Source organism: Trematomus bernacchii, unplaced genomic scaffold (assembly GCF_902827165.1).
Source record: "Trematomus bernacchii unplaced genomic scaffold, fTreBer1.1, whole genome shotgun sequence".
Classification (NCBI taxonomy): domain Eukaryota; kingdom Metazoa; phylum Chordata; class Actinopteri; order Perciformes; family Nototheniidae; genus Trematomus; species Trematomus bernacchii.
Genome location: NW_022987973.1, coordinates 20,014,960 through 20,033,353, shown reverse-complemented (window position 1 = coordinate 20,033,353; position 18,394 = coordinate 20,014,960). Strand labels below are relative to the sequence as shown.

At 40.0% G+C, this 18,394-nt stretch overlaps 1 protein-coding gene across 2 annotated transcripts in view; it reads left to right on the top strand.

Moving 5' to 3' along the window:
* Positions 1 to 18,394, top strand: part of prmt3 (protein arginine methyltransferase 3) — a 61,577-nt gene that overhangs the window by 22,667 nt on the left and 20,516 nt on the right. For both annotated transcript variants that reach the window (XM_034116968.1, XM_034116967.1), the window contains exons 11-12: positions 8,865 to 8,943; positions 16,009 to 16,196. In XM_034116968.1, the coding sequence (XP_033972859.1) occupies positions 8,865 to 8,943; positions 16,009 to 16,196 (267 nt within the window). The remainder of the gene's footprint in view (positions 1 to 8,864; positions 8,944 to 16,008; positions 16,197 to 18,394) is intronic.

Here is an 18,394-nt window from a genome sequence, read left to right as displayed (position 1 = left end):
TGCCCTTTTGTTTTAAATAGGGCAGATGTGTGTAAATCCTTTAAAAGGGTTAACCCACACAAGGCTCCTGGACCTGATGGCATCCCTGGCCGTGTTCTCAGGGTGTGTGCAGTTCAGCTGGCAGAGGTGTTCACAGACATCTTCAACAGGTCCCTGCTGCAGTCTGTAGTCCCCACATGTCTTAAACACTCCACCATCATTCCTGTCCCCAAAAAGACAATCATCACCTGCCCCAACGACTACCGCCCAGTAGCACTCACCTCCATCATAATGAAGTGCTTTGAGCGGTTAGTCAAATTATTCATCACCTCCTCCCTCCCTGAATCTCTGGACCCCCTGCAGTTTGCCTACAGAGCAAACAGGTCCACAGACGACGCCATAGCCCTCACCCTCCACACTGCCCTCTCACACCTGGACCCGAAGAACAGGAACACATATGTGAGAATGCTGTTCATTGACTACAGTTCAGCATTCAACACCATTGTGCCCTCCAAGCTGGCCATCAAGCTCAGAGACCTCGGGCTCAACAGCGCCCTCTGCGACTGGATCCTGAACTTCCTGACGGGCAGACCCCAGGCAGTGCGGGTGGGAAACATCACATCCTCCACCCTGATTCTCAACACCGGTGCCCCTCAAGGCTGCGTGCTCAGCCCTCTCCTCTACTCCCTGTTCACCCACGACTGCGTGGCCACACACAGCTCCAACACCATCGTGAAGTTTGCTGATGACACGACCGTCATCGGCCAGATCACAGACGATGACGAGACGGCGTACAGAGAGGAGGTCGAAAACCTGACATCTTGGTGCCAGGAGAACAACCTCCATCTCAACATCAGCAAAACAAAGGAGCTGATTGTGGACTACAGGAAGCAGCAGGGAGAGGGACACGCCCCCATCGCCATCAATGGGACTACGGTGGAGAGAGTCAAAAGCTTCAGGTTCCTTGGGGTCCACATCACTGAGGACCTGACATGGTCTCTTCACACCACCACCATCACCAAGAAAGCTCGACAGCGGCTCTTCTTCCTCCGCAGGTTGAGGAGGTTCAAAATGGATTCCAGGATACTCTGCAACTTCTACAGGTGCACGATAGAGAGTATCCTCACTGGCAGCATGACGGCCTGGTACGGCAGCTGCACCGACCTCGATCGTAAGGCTTTACAGAGGGTGGTGAAAACTGCACAGCACATCACCAGGACGGAGCTGCCATCCATGGAGGACCTTTACTCCCAGCGGCTCAGGAAGAAATCACTACGGATTATCAAAGACCCCCATCACCCCAGCCACAAACTGTTCTTGCTGTTGCCGTCTGGCAGACGTTACCGCAGCATCCTGGCAAGGACAAGAAGATTCGGAGACAGTTTTCTTCCCGCGGGCAGTGAGACTGTTAAAAAATTGAACTGTTGAAACAACTTCAAACATTCAACTGCTACTCAGTAGTATGTATCTAATACCTAATATATATATATCATTCCAATAACTTGTATATAGACTCATACTGCACTATTCCACATCATAACTTTATTTCATTTTTATAACTATTATTATTTTTGTATTGCTCTTGCTCTTATTGTTATTATGTTATGTTATTATGTTGCATTGTTGGAGAAGCCTGTGACATAAGATTTTCAACTGCATAATTACTCTGTAGCTATGTCAGATTGACAATAAAGAACCTTGAACCTTGAAAAACACATGAGAAATGAAAACAAACAACTACGCCATAAACCTTCCTACCCCCATGCAACTCTTTGCCTATGGTTCAAGCTCCCACCCTTTTAAGTGAACTATAATCACTCCACGAAAAGCTGCTTTAACTTTTCTTTAAGAAAAATGCTTTTTCTTTGTTTAATATTAAGTGCAGGTTGTTCCATAAAGGAACACAGGGAGCACTGCATAGCATAATGCTCTTTTGCTGCAATAATGATGGCGTCCAAGTTGTCAATTTGACATCTCTGGCTGCATCTCACTTCGGTTAAATGAAATCCTTGCGTCCCTCACTTGCGTCGTTTCCCTGCGTTTAGTCCCTCCCACCAGGGAAGCATGGAGAGACGCAAGGAAACCACGAGAAGCAGGGAAATGAGTTTTAAGAGCAATGGGACGTCGTTTCCTCCGGAGTGTCACGTGAAGCAACGTCCGTTTGTGATGACGCCGCACAGCTGATCGTCTGACAGCAGCCAGATCAGTGCATGCGCTGCATCGTCCAATCAGTGAGCGATACACAGTAAGGGGGGGGGGGGCGAGTGTCTGAGGATTTCACCGGAGGATGGTCTGGTAGTTCCTCGATTATCGCTCCTCCGTTATCACTCCTCGATCCTCGATCCTCCGTTAAAATAAGGCCACTGGGACGGTACTCAAGATGGCGCAGACAAATCAACTTCTGCTGATAGCGAGCCTGAGGAGCGAGGAAATGAAAAATAACCGAAGTGAGGCGCACCCAAAGTGTCTCTTCTCACACATCTAGAAGTAATGGTTTCCAGCTCAAAAAACATACTGATCACTTTTGGTTACAGTAAAATATGTTTTCATACAGAAAACTCAGCTGATATCATTTTCCGGTTATTGAAACAGATCAACAATGTTGCAAATTAGAGAAAATGCAAAAGACACTTTGGGTAAATAAACACAAGTTCAAACACAGAGTCCTTGCTTTAGACCTGGTTTAGCTAAAATCCTGATTTGTACCTCTTATGTATTACGTTTTTCAGATTTAGTCATTCATCCTCTAAGATAACATGGGTTTATATTTTCATGAATGTGTCGATCCCAAACAAGTCTAGCGAGAGACATTTGTGTTTTCTGTTAGTACACACCCCCCTCTGTTTTTATGCAACTCTATTTTTCCCCCTTCGCGCCTAGTCAAGCATAGTCATAAGGGCATATAGGCAGCCATTTGCAACAAGCAGGGTGGTATATAAAGACCCGCAATTCAATAAAATGTTATCTAATGTATGTATCGAAACTGCAGAAAGATGTGAGTAAGTGCTCTCTGGTTTGAATAACGCTGCTACATGCAGAACCTGAACCTGACGACCTGAAATATCCCTCAAACTGCAAGAAATGGCCTCCATGTTCCCTCAAAATGATGAATTTTAATAACGGCTTGTAAATGCTTGGGCAAGTACAAAGCGCAGTACAAGTATATTAGGATTTTTATAGTGTCAATTCAAAGCTATAACTTTTTATATCGCAAAGGCACTCAAAGGCAAACGTTGTTCTTTTTTTCTGCTGCTGACTGACTTTGACCTTCAAACCAAATAAGTTATATTAAGGTTCCAAACAGTAAATCCATGCATTGGGAAATTGTGTTTTAAATGAAATATCAGATTATCTTGACATCTACTGCTGACATGTTGTTCTTGTCATTACAGCCACTAACCGTTTGTATTTCAGAAGACGTTGTGCTATCTTCAATTCATTTATTTAGTCATTGGTATTTCAATAAAAATACATTCTTGAACAGAAAACAGTCAAAGATTTCTGAAAAGTTAAGCTTAAATAACTTCAAAGTATTTCACTCTCTCTTTGAAAGTTTCCATCTTCACCTCAGATACACAACTGAATAACTTTTGCAGCAAATGTGTGTCTTACAATATACAATTTGGGGAAGTAAAAATGTGTTTGTGTAAAATACAATTAAATATATATAATTCATGTACAGCCTAGTGTAAATATGCTACTTTCCTAAACATTGTATTGTACATTGTATACAATAAATACATTTCGATACTTCATTTAAATCTTCTATGGCCCATGAAAATGATCGTTCCATCTTCTAAAATCACATAATGTTCTTATCTTTTTTCTCAGATGAGCCCCTGCTTCTAATAACCTTGTAGCTATACTGCAAATTACTTTGCTACTACACTATCTTTCCCGTCTATCTCCCATTTGCATGCCTTTTTAAATGGAAATTATGCTGATATTGGAACCTACACAACGTACTCTCGCCAAGCGTTAACGCTCCAAAATCTATTACTCGGATGTATGTGACATGTTTATGCTAATATGGTGTCACCTGACCAGAGAATAGTATAGGAAAGGCTTGTTGACGTAGAGCTGCTGCCATCGGTATGCAGTGAAGCATGGCAGTACTCCCAGAAACACACACGTTCATGCATGCACACCATCACCTTTATTTTGCCTGGGCCCTGCTGGGACTGGAAGTGATGATGATCCGCAGTAATTGAGAAAGACGTATGTTTAATGCAGTAGAAGAGAGGAGGTACTGGAGGGCGGAGGAAAGTGTAAACTGCTGATGCAGATTTTGTACCAAAATGCTTCTTGGTACCCGTAATTGACAGTCACTCAGTGTCCCATTGGTTGATGGACACGAACATCTGCAAATCGTAGCACACCAATGCTTTTTCACTAAGACAGGGAAAAACTGAATTGCATTTGTGTAAAGTTAAGGGGAAGGGACATCTCTTTAGAAAGCTAGATTTCTAGACATAAGCAACACAGCTGTAAAACTGTTTTGCAGTTTTTATCTTTTTGTGTGTTTGTGTATATGTAGATGTGTGTAGTAGCCCACTCGTTTATGTGTTTTATATGCTAATTTTGTTAATGTGCATAAGCTGCTCCAGCCCATTCTCATTAGGTTTTCATTAGTCTCTTTTATGGAAATGCACAGTGACTATACTGCAGAGCATGGCCCGCACCAGCCAGTACTGCGAAGCGAAGCTGGTTTCTCAAACTAACACTTCGGCCCGTCTGTGTCACTGAGCCCGTAGGCAGACATATTGATTGGGGGAAATGGTATCAAAGACATCAGTCTGGTGTTTAGATTTAATCCTGTTTTCCCAACACAAAATAAATTAAGATAAAGTGAAGGGAGATAAAAGAGAAAGTTAGGCAGCTGAAGTCTCTTTCTTTTTGATGAAGTTTTCACCTGAAAGTTTGCAAGAACGTGGATCTATCACCTTTGATTTGCTGCTATTGACCCTTCCACATGTTGAAAGCAGATGCATAAAGATGCTTTTTGTGTTAAAGAGAGGTACAACGACATACTGTAGGCCCTAACCCTTTAAGGAGCAGCGTGTCATAGTTGCACCTAGCTATGAAGCAAAACAGAGACACTTATGACCTGTTTAGCCAAGAAAATAAGCTGGAAGCAAGAGGAAAATGCTAGCATAGCTTGCCTTCCAACAAATACAAAAATGTTATACATGTTTTATGTGTGTATTTTAAATACATACTCATATGGAATATCATGGTAACAACAGTTGGGTCCAGTGACTGTACAAAGCATATCACAAGATCTTTACTCAACCTTAGTTTTTACTCTAAACAACCTGACTTTTTGTATATTAGTGTTTGGCGTTCTCTTCTCTTTGACATAGGCTAGTTAGTTATCTACTTTACTTGCTAAGCTAAGCTCAAAATGTTGCTATCATTGTTTTGAACACAACAAATTGGAGCTGCAACAATAAGTCAATCAACAGAGAAATAGTTGCCAACTATTTTAATAATGGATTTGTTTTCCGCCCGAAAATATTTGGGACATCAGCTTGGAATTTGAGAAAGCGAAGTGGACATTATTCCCTTTTTGTTGACCAAACCTTTGATATAGTGAAATAGTTTGCATAATCTTTGCGTAATCTTACATTTTAGCCAATATTTTCAATCACTTTTAGCCTTTGAAACATTCTACAGAGTTGCTGAAATTTCACAGGTCGAACTGATTAAATGAGATGGTATGACTCATCGTTGCACTGACCCGGGGCCTTTTGCTGAATATATAGAAATGGTAGGAATATATATTAAAACTTGGAACTTTTAATTAAAACACTGAGACACAGTTTGATGAAACTGAAGGATTTTACATTTGCACGTTGTGTTCCCGTAATTAATACATCAGCACTGACTGGCCTGAAGGATGCCTGTGCATCATTAAAAGTCTCCCTTTTCAATACCTTTACTTGTTATATTGTACAGTAGGTGTGACAGGCTGATTTGTCATTTACAAGTTGAAGTATTCGGGCAAGATCTATTCAGACTCAGACCAACTTAAGTGCTTTTGCTGTATTTCCTCCTCACGTCCAATTCTAATGGTACAGAAGTAGGTATATGTTTCTGTGTTTTTGGTAATTAACATTGCAGATGTATAAATTAGGAGGAATGTGGTTCATGCAGCTGGGAGGACATAAAAGGCAGCAGAGGGGGGGCAGTAATCCTGGAGCATTGTTGACGTGATAAAAGTAAGGTGTGACTCTGCTTTCGGGCATCTCTCCCTCTCATATCCTCTTCCTGTCAAGAGAAGCAGCGTCCCGTGAAATTGGGATCTAAATTACGAGGCTGGTGTTCTCTTTGCAGGGGTTTTAAAAAACGACCCGCTCGGCTGCTAAGGACATCGACCACACCAGTCAGCAGCAGACGATTCGCGGACCTGACTTTGGTTCGAGACCAGTCCACTGTCGCTAAACCAAAATAACGTTTCCCTGTATCGTCCCGCAGAGGATGAGTCGGTTATATCAGCTTCATCGCTGTCATTATCAGCTCAGGCCCGTTACAGAGATGGTGACGATTTCGGAATTTGGTTATAAATCAGAGCTGTTTCCCCGATTGTCTGACGCTCGCAACTCCCTTCTCTAATGAAAGGTTGTCTTTATTTGAATAATAAGCCTCTTATCTCACCAAATTACTATTCTGCTGGCCACTGCGTCTTCGCTATATCACTTGTCTTGCTTTTCCTCTCTCCTCTACTTTCTCTTCATCATCCACAGCCCCATCCTCCACACACACATGCCCTGATTCAGTCTTTATCTCGTGTCCTGGCCCTCACCTCTCCTTGTCCTTGGCCCCCGGTCGACAAGAAAATAGAGATATTGAAATCTTCAACATAACTCATTTTTTTTCCTCATATTTGACCTGTTGATGCTGCAAATTTCATCTTTGTGTTGCTGCTTACATCTTGCTTTGATGTTTCAGTCACTCTGACATAATTGCCATTTCCCAAATATTAAACTACTAGAAATTAATTTACACTACAGTAGCAATAGTAAAACACTTTCTTATCATATTGATTGATTCAGTATTGTACAATTTTGTATCACACTTGTAAAATTGTTCCGCTATGGCCAAACCAGTTAATAATAATTATATAGTTTAAAGCAAATGTAAAACTATGTAAATGTATGTCCTATTATTTGGATGATAACCAACATCCATTGTAAAATAATAATAAAAAAGGTTCAGACAACTTTCTGGATTGACTTTAATATGCTATAATTGGCGTAGTAAAGCATTTTTCCAGGGCAGTTGGGAATTTATAACAACGTTATCGCTACCCCACTCCCAAATAAATTGGTTTAGATAATCTGGCTCATCTTTTGTCTTTTACGGTCTTCTATGATTATCTTCAAACTATTTATATATTTAAAAAAAAAAAGATGCTGTCCTGTACCAAGATATTTGATGGTTATGTTTTCTTATTCGATAGAACCAAAGTTCTTGTAATAATAAATACCTCTTTAAACACCACCTCTTTCCTGTACGCTGTACAAATAGCAGATTGATAGAAATTGTCAGGTCATGTGTAAACTGATATTTAAGCACCAATGTGATTTATTCCTGAATGAATGGCAGTATCAGATAGTCCATTAGAACTGATCCATATAAAGGCATGGAAGGATTCAAAGATCTACAGTGAACAGGAGGACAAATTAATCATTGCCTGAAAATTGAAGGATGTTGTATTTTGCTTGTGCTCTTGATTTCATCGTAAAACACACATCTGAAAGCATAGAAAGGTGTTTTTGTTCCTAAAGCCAGTCAGTGTTGTCAAAGCTTTTTACAGGACTATATGGGTCATAAGTTACAGTAAATGTACACGTAGTGATTTTGCTCCACCTCCTTGTCCCAGATGGAGATATCCCATATGTCTGAACCCGCCCGATTGTTGTGCACATAAATACCATATTCAAGGGGCTGGCGGTGCACCATAGCCAATCGGTACTATAGATCTGCTGCTTGGATTGAGGAGGAGGAGGTTAAAAAAGCCATTTGTCAGCAGTTCCTGCCACTCAAGCCGAAGCCAACAAGATGTGGACAAAACTCAATTTCCCCATTAATGGAATAATACCACGGTTAATGTGCCATCTACTGGAGCAGAACAGAAGGTCAACCCAGGGTCAAATCTGTGGATGTTTGGTGTCAGACCACGTGGGCGCACTACTCTATTCACAGTCACGGCTAATTCAGATTTCCACTTTAGTTATCTTGCATTCAAAAATAATTAAATTGTCCAGCGATTCTGTAGTTTTGTCCTTGCAAGCATTTATTATCAAAGAAAAAATATAATGCTATATGGACAGCTGCTTTTGCCCGTTTGTCAGTTAGGGCTGTACCCGAATATCCGAATATTCGGTCGTTGGCACACTATTCGGTTTTCAATTTCGTTATTCGGATATTCGTTTTTCTTTTAATAAATTGAATTGATTGAAATCTCCAATATCAACGTAAGAGCTTGTGCCTCTTCGGGGGGTGTTAACACTTAACCATAAACTTTATTGTTGACTTTCTCCGTCTTTATATTTAGATATTACTTTTCTCCGCTCCTTTTGTCCGTCACGTTGTTTCCATAGCAACAACAACTTCCTGTCAACAGCGCTAACTCTCCTTCAAAATAAAAGCATGTCCATACAAAATAGGAAGCCAAGCCAAATTACACTTAAGACATATACAACTGCAACGAAAGTAACAAACACAATATCCTTTTCAATTTCAAAGAACATAAATTGGGTTATTTACATTAACAAATAACTATAAAACAGCAATACTGTAGAATAACAAAATGAATGCCTTGAATAAACCGAAATACACAAGATACCTTGGTGATAATGCTTATTTTCCTCTCTTTGCAGGGTTACTTCTTGCTGTTTGAGTCCATGTTGGATTCTGTGCTGTACGCCAGAGACGCCTACCTCGCTGACGATGGCTCAGGTAGGTCACATCTTCTCAAGATAAAAAAAAAAAGGTAGCATAAAAGTTTGCCACTGTGGAGTTGGACATTTCTCTTTTTTTCTTCAGGCATTGTCTTTTAATTACTCTATACTTAAGTCTATTAATTAGTGCTCAATAAGTCATGACATTAGTGATGAAACACGGTTTTCCAATCAGTTTCTACACATTTTTGAAAATCGACCAAAGTGGCCAGGGAAGTAGGAAGATTGCGTTGCTTTTGCCTAGGTTACACTAAAGTGCCACAGACAGACAAACCCAACTTCCATCGTTTTTGGGGCGGGAATAGATCAGACTATCCTGGGTGTGCATCAACACCCATCTGGCTGAACTAAATAAAAGAGCACCATGAAGACATAACATAATGTGAACCAACAACATTGTAACCAATAAAGAATAATATTTCACATGGCTCGCAATTGCTGAATTGAAATGGAGAAGGTACTATACTGCCAAACCCCCAACATGTTGTGAAAAGAGTAAACTAAGGTTAACAGCAACATTTCCACTAAAGTAACTGCTTTCGTTTCAATTAGCGGCTGATAGAGAATTAACGTCATACCTGCCACTTTAAGTACCTCCTGCACTCCATTTCAGTGAGTTTCCCTCTCCTTGCCACTATGTTACAAGCGGCAGGCTGGCACAACCAAATGGAGCACAACCCTTGAAAGTATATGGTGTGATCTGTCAGCAGGAGAAACTTCTTATGCTAGCCCACTATGGTTTTTGGGAGTGACACGCTGGATATATTGTGTGTTCGTGTGTTTGTTCACGTCAGTACAAGCAGCATATATAAAAATACTTCTCTTCCAAATATACAAACCAGTTGATACAATCACTACACATAAGCAAGAAACCTTTGACAGAATGGAAGATTTTACTATAAAACTTCAGCTTCAGTTGCAGGATTCAGGTGTTTAGTCAGAGAAATACTCTCTGAGGAGGTGGGGACATATACAGCTGAGGGGGAGGCTCAACATCTCACCTCAGCACACAGCTGTTTTCAAAGACAACATGTCTCACGTATGGCTGGACTGAAGAATGTGTGCTTGCACTTTTGCCTCAATAGCAGCTTGGCATAAGCACAGTGATGTTGCTTTGATCCTCATATGCTTCTTGGAATTCTATTGTGAACCTGTTTACATTTTTGGATGTACAGTAACAATTATTTTTAAATAACTTGAATTTAAACATTCAAGATTCAAAGATTTTATTTTCATATGCACGAAAGCTACAGTGTTTGAAAACATAACCTTGAGGGCGTAGATGAAAACACAAAACCAAGACCGATGCAACATGTAAAAGATGGTTATTTCTTACAGGTATAACTATTTGGACAACAGTTTGACACGTACGGTATGCAAATACTTTTTGTCATTAGGGATTTGCCTTGTGTCTCCTGGGTCATCCCATCCCTGCCATTGACCAGATTTAATGGCTTGTGCCGAATGTGACCCAACTACGGAACGGTTCCACCACAATGCCTTTAGTGGCTCCTTGGAACACCAGGGATAGGTCAAGCATACACACACACACACACACACACACACACACACACACACACACACACACACACACACACACACACACACACACACACACACACACACACACACACACACACACACACACACCACACACACACACACACACACACACACACACGCACAGATTGACAGCCAGAATGACCCCACATATAGAGACAGATCTGTTTGCGAGGGAGTTTGGACATGCGAACCAGAGTCAGGCAGAAAGTGATAGGTCAGAGGACACCATATGGTTCGTCATAAGCCTTTAACCCTGATGCTCCCAGAACAGGCTGATCCCTGTGTATCCTGTGTATTTTGTGTCACTCAAAACCAGGAAAATGTGTCTAGCAGAACCATCTACTTCCGCCAAGAGCTTTGATATGGGAACATTAAGTCAAAAAGGGAACACTTTGTTAAGCTTATCAGCATTTCCCATGCCTAATTCAGCATGTATGGGGCTAAGCATAAAAAACGAGTGGATGCTGCTCCATGTTGTTGTTTTTGTTGTTCAAGTAAACATTGCCAAGGCAGTATTTATGTGCCAATCTGCAGAGCAAATATTCCTGGATATCATCACATGCAGACTGCACCTTAATGCATTAATCCAAACAATGTGATGTCTTTTAAATGATTAAATTATACTCTTTTTTACAATAATTGTGTCACATTAGATTTATTAACTTCCATCCATTAGCTTTTTTTCAGATTTTTGAGTGTGTGTGCACATGGCCCTGCAGCATGTGTGTTTAAGCTACATTAGAAGAGAGGTACAGCGGCTCGCTCATTCTCCCCACTACATTAACCTCCCCTTCATCCTTAAATGTGCCCCTGCCTGCCTGGCACAGCACAGCGTCCAGGGAAAAGGGATCTGTTTTGTCCCGTGCCCCCCCCCCCCCCCCCCCACACCGTCTTTCCCTCCTTCAGAGCCAACCAATGGGGGGGGGATGGAGAGAGCAAGTGAAAGGGGAGGGGGGGCATGACAAACGGGCTGTGGGCAGCGAGTCGAGAAGGACGCAGATGTCAAAGCCATGAATCTGGGGACGCCCGTGTACCCCCCCTTCTTCCTCTTAGTCTTTCTCCCTCTCCATCCACACCACAGCACCCCATCCATCGCCTATTCGTCTCTCCATCTCCATTTCTTTTCACTATGAGTCTCAGACGGGCCTGTCTTGATTCTGCCAAATCAGCATCTCTCCGTCCTCCTCTTACCCGGCCCTCGTAATTACTCAGTCGGTCCAGTAATCAGAGTAAAATGAAGTAACAAATCTGCTGTTTGCATCCGTACGTGTGTAAAAAATATGTGTGTGCAGTCATTAGGTAGGGTGACACTCACAGGGTCACACACAGGCTTCAGCTAATCATGAGAGGCCATGAGTTGCCCATCACTGAGCTGTCACCATCCATTCACACATTTTATGGTCCAACATGTCGAAGGTTATGTGAGACTGAGCCCTAACACACATGCCAGGTAAAATAAAAATAATCTCATTTGAAGGCTTATGTTTTTTAAAAGTGTAAAAACAATGCCTGTAAAACAGTTTGTAGTTTGCTCCTTTTATTGGTATTCATACAAAGGTTGGGGCAACCTTGGTTTCACAGCCTTTACAATGTTTTCAAATTCTCTGGAGGATTCTGTGTCTCCACTATCCATCTCTTTCTCCTTTTCTTCTCGCTGTCTAACAATTTGTGACTTTTTAAAAAAAAACTTCTGTATAAATGCATTTTGTGAACCCTATCTTTGTCAGGTGGAAAAAGCGTAAAAACACTTATCAAATGTATGTGCTTTTCTGATATCCATAACATATTTAAGTCAAAATGTGGGTAATACAAATACAGAAACTCATCATTGCTATCAAAACCAAAGTGTTAAGCTTAAGTAAATATATGTACAGCATTTGTGAGAGAACTGATAAGCTTGCTAGCTGAAGCTAGACTTAGCATCTGCCACGCTAATAATTGAAGCACATAAAAGTGTCCAACTAGAAAGGAATATAATAAAGGGTGTATGCACTCCAACTAAGCCCCTAGTCAAATGACAGAGATGTCTGTTTACATCCCAAACTGCTATCCTGCTGACTTCCGTTTCTTCATGCCTGCTTCTAAGCTTCATTGCTGCTGCTTGCTAAATGTACTGCTAACATTTTACTATTTCTAACGTTTCATTACCTTAATTGTTGCCCCCTTTCTTATACTGCGAACTGTTTTGTGTTTTAGTATATAGTCTAACAGCTATCACTACAGCTAACTGCTTGCTTAGTATCAACTATTGCAATTGCTAACTACTATTGCTATTGTTAATAATTGTTAATGATTACCTTTGAGATGTTCTAGTATAACAATATTTTGACCTTCTGAATATTGTTTTGAGGGTGGATATCAATTATTAGTGCTTTAGGGAAAGGCCATAAAATGTTATATCATTATAAATCTAACATATGTTAGATTTATAATGATATAATGATAATAACTCTATATAATTTCTATCACACTCACCAAAAACCGTTACCACAGTTTTTTATGGCAACATTTATTGTTGTGTTGCTGCTATACAACATATACTGTACTTGAAGCTGTTCATGAGTTTACTTTTGAAAGTTTACATCTTCATATAGTAGGCTAGGACTATATATATATTTTTTTTTTCTATATCATTTAACTTGAAATCGTTATGTTAATTTAACGCAAAAGTTCTTAATGAGATGAGAAAAAGAATACCAGAATAGGCTTTACAATGTGTTTTTTTATATAGACTATTTATTGATTTATCTATGATATCTTTGATATGACAGGTCTCTGATATGAAATGACCTATATCAAGATAACATATTTTGTCGATATTACTAAGCGTGTTTGCCCTGTAGCTTGCGTCTTTCTCATGAAGCAAAAGGTCAGCTATATTGGCCATCAGCTATGCTCATTTCTTTTTTTTTTCGGACTCTCCTTATCTCCAACTGGGACACATTTTGTACATTACGACTGATGGCAGCAAGATTTTTCCTCGCTGTGGGACTTAATAAAGGATTTCTGATATGTTAAAATATGAAGTTTTTTAGACATCCTCATGAGCATATTCTAAACTCTAGTTTAGGCCTAAGGCCTCTGTGTTGGCTAATGTTACTTCACAGTGGGGATACCAATGGCTTCAAGCATCTCAGCTCTGGCTTAATCACCAAGCATATTACCCAAAGGAATCTACTCAGATGTGAAAACACGATGAAAAGGACATTAAGTCATGTTTAATGCTCATTTAAAACATAATGTTTCTCAAATAGACAGTGTGATGTAATATGAGGAGTGAGTAATCACTGCCTATGCCCTGTCATCAAAGCTTTGAAAAACGAAGGTAGAAAAACAGTTCCTCAGTGACTGACTGACGTCTTTCATCTTTTAAGAAAAATGTTGTTTCTGAGGCTGCAGGATCAAAAACTTGTTTGACCAACATCCAGCCAGGGTGATTTCCAGCAGCAGTCATTTCTCTAAAGTGATAGAAACACTCTCCGCTGTAAAACAATGTGTCTAACTGGACTGGCCACTGGCACAAGCTTCTAAACCTTTAAGATCCTTTTCAGCAACAACTCAGAATCTTTTCCATCCCAGGTAATGAATTAGCATTAGGCCGCATTCAAATCATTTTCCATTGTGTTTTTCCCTTCTTTGTTTACCACCAAGCATTTATCAGTTGTTATTTAATTTGTGATTACGGAAGTTTACTTTGTGTGTACTTTGAGTGCAAGTAAAGAGGATGTTACGTTTTCTGGAATCACAACCTAGGAAAGACAAGTAGGAATGGGTGATCATATGGGTTCAAGAAATATAACAAATGCTATATTTATGCGATGGTGAATACAACTGTTCCAATTCTGTGATTTGACCCACTTTTTGGTTTGTATTGTACACTGTAAGACCAACGGTTATATTTCAGACAATACTTTGGTACCAGTTCGGTAGGTTTATGTGAGGCCCTTTCCTGTGTAAACATGACAAGACCACTCTGCACAAAGCTGGCTCCATTAGAAATGGTTTTCCAAGTTTTGTGATGAGAAACATTGCTGACCCAATCTGACACCATTAGCTGATGCCCTTGTACTGTAGTTGAACGGGAGCAAAGCCCTGCAGCCAAAATGTTGTGGAAAGCATGATCTTAATAGTGTAGGAGCTTAAAGTGTATTAGCATATTAGCATTCATGGGAAGATTATATTTTGAACAATGCCAAATCTTTATTTTTGGGTGTCCATATTTGGGCCATCTAGTGAACAACATGGAAGAATGACAAAAGTAGGACAAAATGGTCATCAGGTCATTTTATGTGCGTATGTGATGGATACAGTCATTAAAGAAGCCTCATGAAATTGATGCAAAGCTCCACACCCACAAGATGTTAAGGCGTTTTCTGATTACATTTGTTGAATGGTTTTCGAGCCGTTTAATTTGTTAATATTAAGCACGTCTCAGCACTGAGAGTAGAAGTTCATGCTACCAGAGTTTGCCCACCCTTTCCTTTAGTCATGATTTATGTTCTTACGTTTTAGAAGAAACAAATCCCTGAAGGGATTCACTCATCGCTGACCAGGCTGGCCTCACAAAGGATTGCATTTTGGTCCAAAAATATGAACTGCAATTCATTTTGTTTGGTTCTCATTTGCATTGAGGTTGAAATACATCCTGATTAAATGCATTGTCAAAAGGTTTATACAACCAATGATACAAAAAATATGGATTCATGGATTTGTTTTCAGTTTTACAGATATTTTAAATGATTTTTTTATTTGTTATTTAACAATCAAAAGGAAAATAAATTGTTGACTGAGGATAACAAACAAGCAAATGCACACATTATTATACAGATGTTTTGTTCAAAGAAAAGGGCAGGGCTTAAAGTTGCTCAAGAATTAAAAATGAAAAGATTCATTAATGCTGTGTGCCCAAAAATAATGACAAAGACTATAGAACTGTAAATCACATAAGAGATTTACACAAATTGCTACACAAAAAAAATTCCTCGTAGTTGAGAGAGATCAATCATACAGCAGCTAACTTTACGCTCTGTGAAAATAAATACAACAATGTTTAAACCTGAAGCCTAAGGGCAAAATAACTGCAGTCGGGTGCAGAAAAATAGTTTTTTGGGACTGGCTGGTTGCCAAGGTCCTTCTTCTGGCTGCATGCCGGCTAACATCGCTAACAGCACTGCCTGGAGTTAGCAGCCCCAGAGGTGCTACTGTAGCATGTCACAGGTGTTCCCCCTGCTGTTATCTTTCTCTCTCTCTTTTGCTCTCTCTTGTTGCTACCACTAATTTGTCTAGTTTCTGGTTCCTTTTGATACCAAAAGAAACTAAGAAACTCAAGTGAGTACAGTATAACAGTGACATGAGCAATGTAGGGTCTACCAGGTGATGCAGAGAAGGTTGTCATGCTAATATGTGTATTTGACTTGTAAAACAATAAATTGCAATAAGGATATTTTTGTGTTTATGTATGCATGTTGTGATATGTCCTTGACTCCCTTTGCTCCTATAGTCTATCCAGACCTCTGCAACATCAGCCTGGCACTAGTTGGAGACCCACAGAAGCACCAAGACCACATTGCATTCTGGGACGACGTGTATGGCTTCAACATGTCATGCATGAAGAAGGTGGTGGTGCCTGAGGCTTCGGTGGAAGTCGTGAATGAAGACACACTTATCTGTGAGCCTACAGTCATACAGGTAAACAATCTTTTTTTCTGGCAAGGACATTTATCACTTTTATCTTATCTTTGGTTATTTTATTGTGAATCATCTTCATTCATTTCTTGTGTATAGTGTTTAAACTTAAAAATCGGTCAACCTGATCATGTTTTATTCATATATTAAACTGCTTACATAGACATAGATCGTGTGCTGAGGAAGCCATACTTTCTTTAAAGGGTGATACTGACAGACCACAATGCACCTGGGTTTGCATAGAGCTTGTTGCTCAAAGAAGACCGATTACGTTAACTCTTTTAATAAATATAAAAATATAAAATAAAGAATGAAACGTTGCCGTGAGACTAAACGTTTATGGGAGACTAGTTGTGTTGAGATCAACCGTTATTGACTATAACCACCGTATTAAAAAATGTATAAAGCCGTTGCCAGGGCCATTCTATTTCTGGTTGTCCATGCGTTGGTTCGTCAGATTCTTGTGAACATATTATCTTTGCTGGTGAATTAAATAGATTTTGTCATGATCACCTTTGACCTCACAAAACACTGCTTTGGCCATGCCTCAATAATACATATTGCAAGTTATGCCAATTTTACACTTATGTCCAGTAGGAACATTTTTTTTAAAGTGATGACATTTTGGACAGACATGGTATTAATCAACATGATGTGTTGGCGCAGCAACTAGACCTGTTGGTGGAGGAAAACCACCATGATGCAACATCTAGTTTTTTGTCGCAGTGATTAGACTGGATCCTCAATTTTGTCGACTGTGGACGACATCAACTACCCAACATCTGATAATTGTATTAGCTAGACTAATTGGCAAAACCATATGTCAGTCTCATGATCCTAGTGTACGAGGCTAGTGGAACCTACAGATAGGAAAATTAGAGTTTGCGGGAACTGTTATTATAGCTATAACTGCCATGCTGTTATAGCTATAGACAGGAAATGAGAGCAAGAGTTAGCTGTGGAGAGCAAGATATGGCCCTAAAAGTAAGTGTGTGTGTGTGTGTGATGTGATGTCGTAGCGCTGGGTGATTGATATGTCTAATCCTTGTTTAAGTTCCTCTTCAGGAAACGTCATTACTCTCAGCAGCCTGTGGATAGAGCGGTTTTCACTGATGGGAGAACACACATAACAGAGATAAAACAAATGCACACGCACACAGTCGAACATATAAGAGCACATATACCTCTTGGGAAGCTTTCTGTGTAGGAATGCTCTAACCTCTAACCTCTTGTCTCCCACACCATCACGTGTTTCCTCACCGGCTGGCCCGTTTGCTAAGCAGCATGTCCTCCTCGTGATGAATGAGGGGAGAACTTGATATAATTGAATTTGAATCCTCTAATCGATAGTTTCTCCCCTCCAGTGACAAATAGACAGCCCCTCTGCCCAAATTACATGGACTCTCATCTATTGCCTCCCGTTGATACGATCCAATAACATTCCATTAAGGCTGGCTGCTATTCCGTAAAATTGAGAGCCCTTTCATGGAATTATACATTTGTGCAAAACAGATGAGGTTTTTTTCACAGTGAGAACAGATAGGAATGTTCAACTTGATGAATGTTTAACTTGCAACCATTTGAAGCAGCTTTAAAACTGCCTTATATAATGTGTTTCATGTCCAGATTCATAATGGTAACTGTCTAGAAAGCAATTTTGCAACATCAAGTGTGTCTTGGTCTCTTAAAGGCACAATCTGCGATCCACATGTAAACCTGCCAGGGATTATGAAATGGATAGTGCCTGATGAAGGGACAAACCCCGTTCGTACCATGCAATAATATTTTTTGTTTTGCAATCAAAATGTATGTCAGTCTAAAAGGTTATTCAAAGGAAACGTTGTTCACTATACTTCTCTAAGACAAATAGGACACACTTTAGAAACTACTTCCAAACTGACTCAGCTACAGTCTATGGTATGAGCCAGAAAGCTTATGTTATCCTAGCAATATTTAAAGCCAATAACATTGCATGCAGTGGATAAATGGTCAATATATTCTGATTTTTTAGCAACCATACTTGCTAGCTAATCAGCCATGTCCGTGTCCAGAAATCAATATCAAGATCTTTCTTCAGTTGCTTAGGCTAACAGAAATGTCACATATTATTGTAATTACATTTAGCTTAAGTTGTTGCATTAAAGTGTAAATGGAGGATATTACTGCCAATGATGACTTCTGCATCACCACCCAACAAGTAG